This window comes from Trichosurus vulpecula, chromosome 8, assembly GCF_011100635.1.
Source record: "Trichosurus vulpecula isolate mTriVul1 chromosome 8, mTriVul1.pri, whole genome shotgun sequence".
NCBI lineage: Eukaryota > Metazoa > Chordata > Mammalia > Diprotodontia > Phalangeridae > Trichosurus > Trichosurus vulpecula.
Window position 1 is genome coordinate 254,446,436 of NC_050580.1, and position 13,046 is coordinate 254,459,481.

Here is a 13,046-nt window from a genome sequence, read left to right on the forward strand (position 1 = left end):
AGGCAGATCACTCAGAATCACTTACTAAACAAGTGGAAAAGTCTGGTTCCAAATTCAGCAGCCATGCCACTATATGATGATAATTTTTTGCAATCCTCTATAAAACTTACCTGATGCACTGGTGGGATCTTTAGCCACTGAATGAGTCTTCATGCCTCTTCTCCAAGCCAATTTATCCTAGCCTGGAGACCTCCCCCTGTCGTGCCCCACCCCCCAATCTGGCCCCTATGCCTTTGCTCAGTTTCTAAGGAGGGCATTTGCTTGGCTCCTTTAATTTATAGCAGCTTGGCAATCATGGACAGTAAACTCTATGAAGGTAGAACCTGCACCATCATTTTCTTTGTATTTTCTCTGGCACCTGATGGGTATTTAATGCTTTCTGAATGAATAAATGAACGACTATTAGTGACAGATACAAGCTTTTGGTTCTCTTTCACTGTGGATGGCATGGAAAAAGTACTGGATTTGAAAAAAAGAAAAGTAAAAATAAAAACAGACTGATGTTTTATTTCCATCACTTCTTGCCTAGGTGACCTTGGGCAAGTCACTTCATCTGTGTAGGTCTTAATTCCCTCAATAACAAAATGAAGCCAATGACATTTTCTCTGATAGTCCCATAGGACCAAACAAGGTTATGGGTGCAAAAGCACTTTGGAAATTACAAAATACCATAGAAATGTGACCAATTGTTAATATACATTTTATTTTTGACTAAGTGATTTCCAGGCAGCCTTAGTGAGTTCCCAACAGAGCCTTTGTTTTCCTTTTTCATCTTTGCTATATGAATGTGAGCTGTTATTCCTAGTACCCTCCTCTAATGCCTCCAGGCGGCATGGAAACACTCTCGGAGGCCATGCCAATGGCATGCAGTCTCCATCGGGCCATCCCAAGGACAATTCAGAGAAGTTCATCCTAGGAGGCTGACCACTAGACAATGATTTTCTTAATTATATCAAACTAAAAACTAAAGTTTATGCAATTTATGTTAATGAAGAAAGCAATCAATGAAACTATAGACGATTATTATCCAATTCAACAAGTAGTTCTGTAACTAATGTGTTCAAGGCGCGCACGCACACGTGCGCACACACACACACATGCACGCACACACACACGCACACACATGCACAAAGAGTGTATACTCTATTGGGAAGAAATGACACATGAATACAGGATCAGAGACTTACTGAGAGCACACAGACAATAAATGTCAAAGGCAGGATTTGAAGGCAGAACTTCTTGCTCCTAATCCATCATTCTTTGCACTATGTCATTTTGCCTCTCAAGGTGTGCAAAGCACTTTACCAGCATTCTCCTATTTAATCCTCACAGAAACCCTGTGGGTGTGTGCTATTACTGTCCCCATTTTAGAGAGGAGGAAACTGAAAGTCAGGGAGGTTAAGTGACTTTTCTTTGTACACATAGTATGTGTCAGAGGCAAGATTTGAACCCAAATCTTCCTGACTCCAATCCCAGAATTCTATCCACCATGCCTATAAACAGTTAAATATATATATATATATATATATATATATATATATATAGATAGATATAGATATAGATATAGATATCTGATAATCGGAGGAGAACATTAACTGGGGGCATCAGGAAAGCTTCCTGTAGGAGTTGGCACATGAGCTGGGCCTTGCAGTAAACTAGGGATTTAAAGAGTGGGTGGAGTGATCAAAAGCCCTGCAGGTACCTTTAAAGGCTCGCTGATTGACCACAGCCCAGAAAGAGACCAGCCTGTGCAATGGCACAAAGGTGGGAGACTAGGTGTGGAGTTTGGGGAACAATAACTAGGCCAAATCTGATGTGCCTCTGCAGGTTCAGACTGATAAAAAAAGCCCATGGAGGACTGAAGCAGAGAGGACTTTCTTCTTTATTACATTAAACTACTATAGGATTATTCTTATATTCTAGATAATTATACCTTTTTGTAATAGAGACATTGGCATGTCTAAGAAGCCAACTTTTGACTGCCTCCGAAGATGAAGATACCTTGAGAAGTGTAAACTGAATAAAAATTTAAGGGGAAAGGGAGTCTGGAAATTTAAACAGCTTGAAACAAGGCATCAGTTGTTTTTAAAACGTACAGAGGAAGGGAAATGATAAGATGCATTCATTTTCTTTCCCAGAAGAAACATAATTGGCCGATAAGAGTCTCCATTAGCAATTTTGATGCATATGGTCTCAGTCCGGTGGAAACTGCTTACCTTTGATTGCTCAGGAAATCCAATCAGGATAACGATAAGATGGTCTGCGATGTGGGACCCTGCATCCAGAGGAATTGGCATACAGGGAGATGAGGGATTTAGACACACAGAGTTATGTGTGAGGGAACCCAGAAGCAGCCAGGACAGCAGGCGGATATGAGAAACACACTCAATGAATTCTTTAGGTCTGTAAGAGAAGAAAGAAATGTGCAATACATGCAAGGATTCCATTCTGTAGATGCAGAGTAAATATGTGTTCAATGAGTGAATGAATTTGAATGGTCTTATAATCAGTTACACAAAAAAGGAAGGGAAGAAGTATAGACTGACAAAATAACTTATATATGTACCATTCTAGTTCTCCTTACTAATCCCAAATCTCAATTTTGTGAGCAAGTACTTACCTTCAATTTTTCAGGTCTAGATTAGCTACTACACTATTCCGTACACAAGAAATGCTCAATAAATTGTGCTGGCTGAGTCTCTATAGAGTCAAAGTTCATTAGAGGTGAAGGGAACCTAAGAAATTATGCAGATGAGAGAAATGAACCTCTGAGAGGTGGTGTAACTTACACCGTGTCACACAGATCTGGGGGCAGTGCTGCCCAGGTATCCAGGGACTCTTCCCCACTCCTTTCAGCCATGGTGAGTTGTGATCCATGACAAAGGAGAAGTCACCTAGGGGATATGGCAGTGGGACCAAGTTTGGCACTTAGACCTTTGGGCTTTCTAGATCCACTAACTCCTCCTGTCATAAACTGTGAGGACAAAATCCTCTCTCCTCTGTAGATGAACAGACCAAGGGTTAGGGGAAGCCGCCTTTCACTCCTCTACTATGAGGGAGGGGAAATTCAAATTCAGCTACTTTGCTGCTCACTACTGAAATGACCTCCCCCGGAACTCATTCCATCCATCAAGGCCCGGTTTAGATCCCATCTCCTCCATGAAGGTGAGCCCTCCATCTCTTTTCCTGTTCTACTTCCTGTACTACATAGTTTAGCCTAGAATTGTTCTCCAATTGTTTTATTTTAGTTCTGTCTACCCAGTTAGATGGCTAGCCCTTTGGATAAAAACCAGGTTCTGTGCCCCCCACAGTACAAAAACATATAACAAGTGTTTAATTATTATATTAGATCAAAGATAAAGTGAAGTTCTATCCATTACCTGTGATTTTCAGATTTAGTTACATGAGAAATAGAGAAAGAATATACCTAATTATACAGGTACAGGATTACAGTAAGGACGGGGGAGATTATTCACTGCATTGGACACTAGACATGCTAAGTATGTGAAAGCTTTTCCAGAAGAATCATCAGTCCTTTGAGATCTAATTTCACTGAATAAAGGCATGTGCAATTTTTTTTCTCTCACAACAATGTTACGAAGCACTTCATGTTCTCAGTAAGGCTGATGAATCATGAAGCCAATAGGCTCAGAGACATGCTGCTTCTTGACAAATCTTTGTTTCTACACATCACACCAATCACAGAACATTTCTACAAATCCTAAGCATATTTAGTCACTCCAGCAAGTACCAGAGAATTTTCCCTAGAGTTTTTTTCTACATCACCCTTTTTGGAAAAAAAAAAGTTTGGGGAAAAAAAACTTACCCTTGTTGCATTGCAGAAGGAGGATGGTAGAGCCAGGGGAGGTAGCGAATAACAGCTTTATTATCCCTGTGGTTGCCTCTCGTGATTTCCATGGCTGCAATTTGAGCCAGCCCGACTTTGAGATGTCCACCAAAGGTATCTTCATGCAAAGGCTGAGAACATGTCTTCATGTGACTCTATAAAACCAAAATTGGGATAACTTTTCATATTAATATACATAAGATTTTATTTTGTTTTTCCTTTTTTTGGTTAAAAATTTTCAATTTAGTCACATGAACTACAAAATGTTAGCTCTTAAAGGCATCTTGGGACAGATTGTTAAGAGTGCAGGCTGTTAAGACGTAGCATGTTAAAGCTAGCTAGCAAAGGTATTAGCACATAGAATGTAAACTTATAGAACATTAGAACTGGAAGGGACCTTAAATGGAAAACACTATATTACACTAAAGGAAATATCATTAATCCTTATTCTCTGGACTTCTTTCTCCACAATGTTCTAGTAGCCTTCACCCTGGAACATCCGTCTTCCTCCACATCCCTTTGTCCCTGTATCCCTTTCCTCTGATTGGTCACTTCTTCCCAGAACCTCTATTTTAAGGACGGGGCCCCATGCCAACTTACTCGATTCCTCTCTGGGCTCCACCCCTGATTCTCCAGACCTCTTTTTCCACCATACCCAGAGAGCAGTAACACCTACTCCCTTTAAGATTACTTTTTGCTCTTCCAAGCCTATTCATCACTCCTCAAAGCTCCCATGGATCTCCCTCTCCCAACCCTTTAATCTGAGATTCCTGCCTCAAAATTTATGGAAAAAAAATTGAAGCTATTCACCATGAGTTCTTCCTCATCTTGTATCAGTCACATGCCTTTGACCACTATTTCCTCTTTCGCACCCGTATCACATGATGAGATGACCTTGCTCCTTACCAAGGCTGATTCTTCTACCTGCTCAAGTGATGCCATTCTGGCTCCTCTACCCCAACAGACTGCCCTCTCTGTCACCCCACTCAATCATTTATTTAGAATCTCTCCCTGTCTACTGACTCATTCTCTACTGCCTAAAACATGCCCATGTCTCTCTAACCTGAAAGGACCACACTTGATCCTTTCATACACAATATCATCCTTTATTTTTTCTGCCCTTTGTGGCTGAACTCTTTGAAAAGACTATCTACAATAGGTGGCGCACTTTCTCTCCTCTCACCTTCCTCTTAGTCCCTTATAATCAATCATTCGCCAAAAGTATTCTCTCCAAAGCTACCAATGATCTCTTAGTTGCCAAATCCAATGGCCTTTTCTCAATCTTCATTCTCCTCTGCAGCCTTTGACACTCCTGATCACCCTCTCCTCCTCTTCTCTCTAGGTTTTCAGGACACCACTCTAGCTTGATTCTCCTCTGGCCTATCTGACCAGTCCTTAGTCTTCTTTGCTGGATCCTCATCTAGATCATGCCCTCTAGCAATAGGTATCCTACAGGTTTCTGTCCTGGGCCCTCTTCTATTTTCCTTCTATATTACTTCATTTGGTCACTTCATCAGCTGCCATATTATATTGAAGATTCTCAAATCTACCTAACCTGCCCCAACCTCTTTGCTGTCCTCCCATCTTGCATCTCCATCTACCTTTCATACATCTCAAACTAGATATCTGGTAGACATCTTAAACTCCACATGTCCAAAACCCCACTCATTTTCCCCCTCCTAACTTCTCTATTACTGTGGAGGGCAATACCATCTCCCAGTCCTGGGGCTTGAAACCTAGGAGTTATCCTCAATTTCTTATCACCCCATCTGTTGCCAAAGCCTGTCCATTTCACTTCTGCAGCATCTCTCAAATAAGCCCCCTGCTCTCCTCTGACACTCCCACCCTCTAGTGCAGGCCCTCATCACATCATGCCTGGACTACTGCAATAGCCTGCTGGTAGGTCAGCCTGCCTCAAGTCTCTCCCCACTCCAATCCACCCTCCATTCAGCCACTAAAGTGATTTCACTAAAGCTCAAGTCTGAGCATGTCAAGCCTCCTACTCAGCAACCTCTAGTGGTTCCCTACCGCCTCCAAGATCAAATATAAAGTCCTCTATTAAGCATTCAAAACCTTTCATAACCTAGCCTCATCCTACCTCTCCAGTCTTCTTATACATTACTCCCTGATATGTATCCTTCGATTCAGTGACACTGGCTTCCTGCTTGTTTCCTGACCAAGGCACTAAATCTTGCAACTCTGGACATTTTTTCTGGCTGTCCTCCATTCCTGGAACTCTCTCCTTCCTCACCTCTGCCCACTGGCTTCCCTGGCTTCCTTCAAATCTCAGCTGAAATCCAGTCTCCTTCAAGAAGGCTTTCGGAGCCTCATGATTCTCGTGCCTTCCCTCTGTTAATTGTTTTTTATTTATCCTGTATATAACTTGTTTGTGCACATTGGTTTCTTTGTTGTTTCTCCACTAGACTGTAAGGTGCCTGAGGGCACCTGTCTTTTTGCCTCTATTTGTATCCCTAGTGCTTAACACAATGCTTGACTCATAGTAAGGGCTGAATAAATGCTTATTAATTTGACTTGACAAGCCTTTCAGTTGATAGGAAAAGAAACCTGTCTAGAGAGTAGAAGTGCCTTCATTTATCATTAAGCAACACTCCTCAAGCACTCACTAGTTAAAGGACTGCCTACTGAGAAATCTTGTAATCATGTCTGTCCCTACCTGTCTTAGGAAAAGTTGAATCTATGTGTTAAATCTATTTTCCTTCTAGCTCAGAGTTTACATGCTATTATTGCACTAAAGTTGCTATATATGTAGAAACAAAAGCTTAGATCATCCAAGCAGGATTTAGAAGCTGTGTCCAATGACAGAGGAACCTTTTTCTTTTTTTTCTGTCATCTCTTCTTGGATCACTAGGTTCTTGTTGATCAAAGAAAATTGTTTGCTGCCCAATGTTGAATTTGGCTGTTTTTTGTGTTTGGATTTTTTTCTGCATTAAGTCTAGACTTTTCCTCAGTGTTCTCAGATCTCTTAGCTACCTAGTGGGAGGATGATGGAAAGCAGGCTGATTTACATTAGTAACTCATCCATCCCAAAGAACTATAAAAACATCAACACCTTCATTTGGGTGTTATCTATATGCAAAGGGTATTTTAAACCACCCTCCTGGAGCAGATCCTTTTCTTACAGAACTCTGCCCAGAAGTCTGCTTTTTTATCATTACATACTACATTATACCATACTTACTTCACAGGCTCATATAGGATTTAGAGGAAAGGGACTTTAGAGGTTGTCTTTTCCAAACCCCTCATTTTACAGATCAAGAAATTAAGACCTCAGCAGTAAAGTGACTTGCCCAAGGTCACAAAGATAGAAAGCAGCATTTAAACCCAAATCCTCTGACTCTAAATCCAAGATTCTTTCTTATTACACTGTACCATCTTTTCATGAAACATCTTCCAACAGAATGTCAGTTTCTTTGGTGCAGAAACTAGTCATCTTTCATGTTAATATTCCCAGCAAGGGCCTGGGGTGGTGAGTAAATGTTTACTGAACAGTAGGTTCTCAGTAAATGAATGAATGAATGCATGAGAATAGACATCATGATGTAGTAGAAAGAACAGCAGATCTGGAGCATGAAAACCCATGTTTAAGCCACAGCTCCTCTACTTAGAGGAGCTTCTCTCTGACACTCAGTTTCCTTTTCTATAAAATAAGGGGCTCAAGAGCCCCTCCAGTTATTTCATTCTATATTATGTTATCCATATTTCAGAGTTTTCAACTGATCAAATCCAATAATGTTTGTCTAAAGAACTTATAAGTATGGGTAAACAGATTGAATAGGGCTGAGGAAATTTTGCTACACAATAGAAGAAATTAAGTTTATTTTCATGCAAAAAATGTATATTTTGCATTCATATTTTGACATAGATAACTTACTATTTGTTATTTTAGAATCACACCAACATCAACATTTTCTTACAGAACCTCCTACTCATATCACACAGAGCTTCTGGATTCCACAGAATACAATTTAGGAAATATCACTCCATACTATGTAGCTATAAGGCACTGATTTTTGTTAAATGTTTTACTCAAGGAACAGAGGTAAATGAAGATAACTCCAACTGTTATCACAATCTGGAAAGCAGGGCAGCTAATCTATGGGGCAGGAAAGCAGAAGCTGTTTACAAGAGTCCTAACAAAGACATTGATTTCTTTCCCATTCTATAGCTGACTATAGGTAGCAGATAATAAAAAAAGAACCTCAGCCTCCAGAATGATGTTAACTTGGACCATTATATCATAGTAGTTGAATTATGTGCTTTGGAAGGAGAGAGAGCCAGATAACCAGATAAGATCACTATATGGCAGAACATTGTAGCTCTGGTGAGTCTCTGCACTTGGTTAGCTCGCTCTCTGCATCCATATTTGTGTCTTCCTGTATCATATGTTCCAAGGAAAAGTCATATGTGGTCAGTGGTACAGCCACAGACTATACCAAAAGAATGAGCAATGATAATTCTGTCATCAGGTCCATCATAAGTTCCATGAAAGCAACATCCATCACTTCACCTCCTAAATTCTTACCTATTTTCTTGGACATGGATATTAGAGATTACGAGTCCTCGACACCAAGTAAACCTAAATCTTCGTGCAATATGAAACATTAAAAAATATTCCCCTTAAATTTAGAAAACCCCAAAGCTAAGGCTATACAAGTCATACATATGTGTTGACCCTACCTTAAGTTTGGTTAATGTATGCATGTCAGCAATAAAGTCCAGTACTTCATTAACGTATTGTCTCATGCATTCCATAGCTGCTGTTCCACACTGAAATAAAAGGAAACCCGTTGATTAGTTTGACTCTGAAACCCCACTTTTGCCCTTCTTTTTATTGTGAGGATAGTTAACCTCTCTCTTATTCTGTATTGCTGCTTAGTGAGTTCTCTTTCTGGCTTTCTGACCTACTCTGCGCTACTCAGAATCATAGTTTGTTTGAATCATATCAGTTTGAAAAGAAAATAAATTTAGACAGTACTCAGGATGAGGGGCGACAAGAATTTATTAAGTACCTGCTCTGTACCAGGCACTGGAGAAACAAAGACAAAAGTGAAACGGTCCCTCCTCTCAGTTCACTTACATCCCATTGGGGAGACAAAATGTATATATATAGTCATATGCAAAAGAGATGCAAGGTGATGTTGAAGGAGCAAGCTGGGAGAGCATCAGCGGCTGGGGAGGGGGATTGGGGGTCATAAAAAGTTTCACATAAGTGACCCTGGAGCTGAATCTTGAAGGAAACTAAAGATTCCAAGAGGCCTGTGTTCAGGGAAGCCACTGGTCACTGATTATTGCTTATAAGAGTCTAGATTATAGAATTTAGAGCTGGAAGGAACCTATGAGATTGTTTAATTTATTTATCTTATAGATGAGAGAAAAGACGCTCTGAGAAGTGAAATAAGCAGCCCAAGGTCACACAGATCACATGTGGCACAGTCCAATTCAAACTCATACCATAACTTCAAATCCAGTGTTTTTTCCACTATTTCACACTTCAATATTTCAAAAAGCAGTTATTTCATTGGTTGGGATACTCCCTCCACCAACATAGACCTTAACCCTTCCCTGCCTTAGAATAAGTTTTCATGAGTTTTTTTTCCTATGGAGACCAACCTTCTAGTGATGAGCATCTTGAGAGTTAGTAAGGCTAGTCCTTGGATGACAGATGCAGCCTAGTAGCACCTGTCATGGTTTGCTTAAAAGCATTACCTTTAAAATTCCACTATGATAAGGCAACGGAGGAGAACTTAGTGGAAGAACTGATTGTTATTTAGAAAAGAATGGGCTCTTTTAATTTAATTGGATAGACCCTCCCTGATCATCCAAGTACGGACCGCCCAATAAAAGAGTGACTTGTTATTACTATTGTGATTCTCCTATACAAGGGCTGAAAAGCACCGTGATGATTTATCCGTAGGCTCTTGTACCCGTTTCTGTTTAAGGTATTTTTCCAAAGAAGTCATTGTACATTGCTCATCTGTTCTCAAAAGTCACCATGTTTACCTCAAGGCATTGATTGACCTTTCCCTTTGACAGAAGACATGTGTGTTACTGTTTACCCCCTCCTCAGGGTGAGCGGTGATGAAACAATGATGACATGGGAAAAGAAACAGCTGTCACTCTCTTTCTTTCATGTTAGCAGGTAACTCGGAGAACTTTTTAAAAACAGACAGCAAGTACTGAAGAATACCACTATACTTACTTATTTAAGGATGTGAAACTACTGCCTCTCCAGTGCAAATGCAAAGAATTTAACATGTTAGGGACAGAGGGAAAATGCTAACATAGACATAGATCTAACATAGATCAAGGGTATGCCGAGGCCTCTATGTTAGGCTGGCTATAACATAGTTCAAAAGTGGATCATCTCTGAAGCTTAATTAACAGTCCTGTGGAGACCTACATTTCCTTAGAGGAATGTGAAAGCTGAAATACTTAATCCACTCTCCAATTGACTCTCATTTCCCTGTATTCATTTAAGCCTGAATTGTGCTGAACAGTATCACCTTCTAGCATTTTCTCCAGTGTTACGCCTGTCAGTTTCTATGGCAGGATAACAAACAGTAAAATAAGGTCACTGGCATGCCTGCCTGTCAAGGTGTCCTCTAACCATTCCATGGCAGCACGGTTTTCTTTTGTGTTTTTCAAGCCAAATGACAGAATTACAAAAGGTTATTGAATATTGAGCCACTAAAGCAGAAGATGAATGGATTTTTCCCCAGTTTGTGCCATCATTTAGACCTTTTGTATATGCCATGCAAATATGAAAATCTGTTCTCTAGATTTTCTGAAAGCGTTTGTTTCCTTTCATCAGCAACATGTTATGCCATACTGATCAGGTTTCTATAACAAAAAAATTATGGGAGGATACAGAGTCAGGATTTACCATATAATTCAAAGCTACAGAAAAGGGGGGTTGAAAATCTACCACCATGTAGTCACTTGCAGGCTCACAGGTGTCCAATTTAGAGAATTCAAGCCCCCACATCCAATTTGGGGTCTGATGTATTTGCTGAGTTGGCTACTTTTAGAAACCAAATCAGAAAACTGCCAACACTTCCACTTTCTGCTTTGTAAGCACACCCAACGCCATAGATTTGGAAAATATAAAGGATTCAGCCTCATTTGTCTTTTCAGGTTTGTCGACTGACTGATTACACTAGAAAAATGATGATGTTAGAAATCTGGTTCTCTGATTTATAGTCCCAAACTGCAACTTGAAAAGATTCATATCTAACTTCCTCCAAACTAGTTTTGTAAGAATCAAATAATTAAGATCCATAAGGAATTCAAAGTGCTTCAGGGAAAGGTAGTAGACCAGGGGTGGGAAACCTGCAGCCTCAAGACCGCATGTGGGCTTCTAGGTCCTTGGGTGTAGAATTTTGACTGAGTCCAAGTTTCACAGAACGAATCCTTTTATTAGGGGCATTTGTTCTGTGAAGTTTGGATTCAGTCAAAGGGCTGCACTTGAGGACCTAGAAGGTCACATGTGGCCTCGAGGCTGAAAGTTCTGCACCCCTGTACCAGACCAATGAGGGCCTATGGGTTTCTCTTTTTTGCTTTCTTCAAAGATAACGTAAGCACTTCCACTTAACTTTGATACTTCAAAAGATTTGTGATTTCACTGGAGTGGATATTTTCTCCATTGATTAAGATAATAATCTCTCAACACCTTAGTAGACAGGAAGCTTGGAGAAGTAGATAGTGCTGGACTTGAAGTAGAGGAGACCTGGGTTCAAATCCTGTATGAACATGGCCAAATCAGTTAACTTTTCTGAACTTCCATCTCCTTTTCTATAAAATGGGGATAATGGTGTCTGCCATGCCTTCCTCACAGGTCTGTGGTGAGGTCTACAAGAGATAATGCCTATAAAGGGATCTGCAAACATTCTGGTGGCCTGTAAATGTCTGTTATTCCTGGAGTCAGAAAAATCTGAGCTCAAATTCTACCTCAGAAACTTACTAGCTATGTTACTCTAGGCAAGTCACTTAACCCTTCTATTCCTCAGTTCCCTCATCTATAAAATTGGGATAATAATAATACCTACCTCTCAAGGATGTTGTGAGGATCAAATCAGATAAGATACAGATAGACAGACAGACAGACAGACAGACAGAAGACAGAGAGACAGATAGATAGACAGACAGATAGGCAGATAGACAGATAGATAATGTATTTATATTTCAAGTGCTTTGCAAACCTTCAAGTGCTATCTTCATGAGCTTCTATGTATGGCCAAAACCAAAACAAAACACCTAATGGCTAACCTTCTGGTGGTGAGTCTCTCTGTCACTGGGGCGCTATGTGAAGCCTTTCCCCTTTAGTAGGACCAGACAGAGCTTATGACCCAGGGTTACCTCAACACCAAGAAAAGGCATCACATAAAGTCTTCTTTTACTGTTGTTCATGTCTGACTATTTGTGACCCCAGCTGGGGTTTTCTTGTCAAAGACATTGGAATGGTTTGCATTTCCTTCTCTAGCTCATTTTACAGATGAGAAACTGAGGTAAACAGGGTTAAGTGACTTGCCCAAGGTCACATAGCTAGTAAGGCCAGATTTGAATGCATGAAGATGAGTCTTCCTGATTCCAAGACCAGTACTCTATCCATTGCACCACTTTAGAGCAGAATATTTTCCACTAGTCAAAATTTCAGTTTCTCTATTGTCAACAAATACAGGTTACATTCTTACTATCAGAAGAATTCATTTCAAATCAAATCAATTCAACAGGCATTTATTAAATACTGCTCTAGGTAGTAGGTGTACAAAGACAAAAAGGAAAACAGTATCAGACCTCATTCTACTTGACATTTATCTGTGTAAGATAGCATATACACAGACAAATAAATACAAAATATATATATAGCCTAATTACAGTGAGAGGTGGGGGAAAGTACTATATAGAGACTAGCAAAGGTCTCACAAAGAGGCTTCTATCTGAGTTAAGCCTTCAAGCAGGCTAGGAATAAGCACATATTCCTGTGGTAGAAATTGCTATTATAGATGTACTTCTCTGTAGAAAGTTTAGAGATCAATAAGAGACAGTAAAAGTTCCCACTACAAGAATAAATACTTGTTCTGATAACATTTGTTGATAATGGAAAAAACTGAATTCTAAGATGGAAGGCTACAAAATTAGTTGAGGTATTGCTACATATATGAATTTTCTGGCATTTTTT

At 40.0% G+C, this 13,046-nt stretch overlaps 1 protein-coding gene across 1 annotated transcript in view; it reads right to left on the reverse strand.

The window, feature by feature from the left end:
* The window catches only part of UNC79 (unc-79 homolog, NALCN channel complex subunit), a 291,664-nt gene that overhangs the window by 14,243 nt on the left and 264,375 nt on the right, over positions 1–13,046 (reverse strand). The window contains exons 44-46 of the mRNA XM_036735956.1: positions 8,546–8,635; positions 3,827–4,002; positions 2,217–2,403 (exon numbers count right to left, since the gene is read on the reverse strand). Of these exons, the coding sequence (XP_036591851.1) occupies positions 2,217–2,403; positions 3,827–4,002; positions 8,546–8,635 (453 nt within the window). The remainder of the gene's footprint in view (positions 1–2,216; positions 2,404–3,826; positions 4,003–8,545; positions 8,636–13,046) is intronic.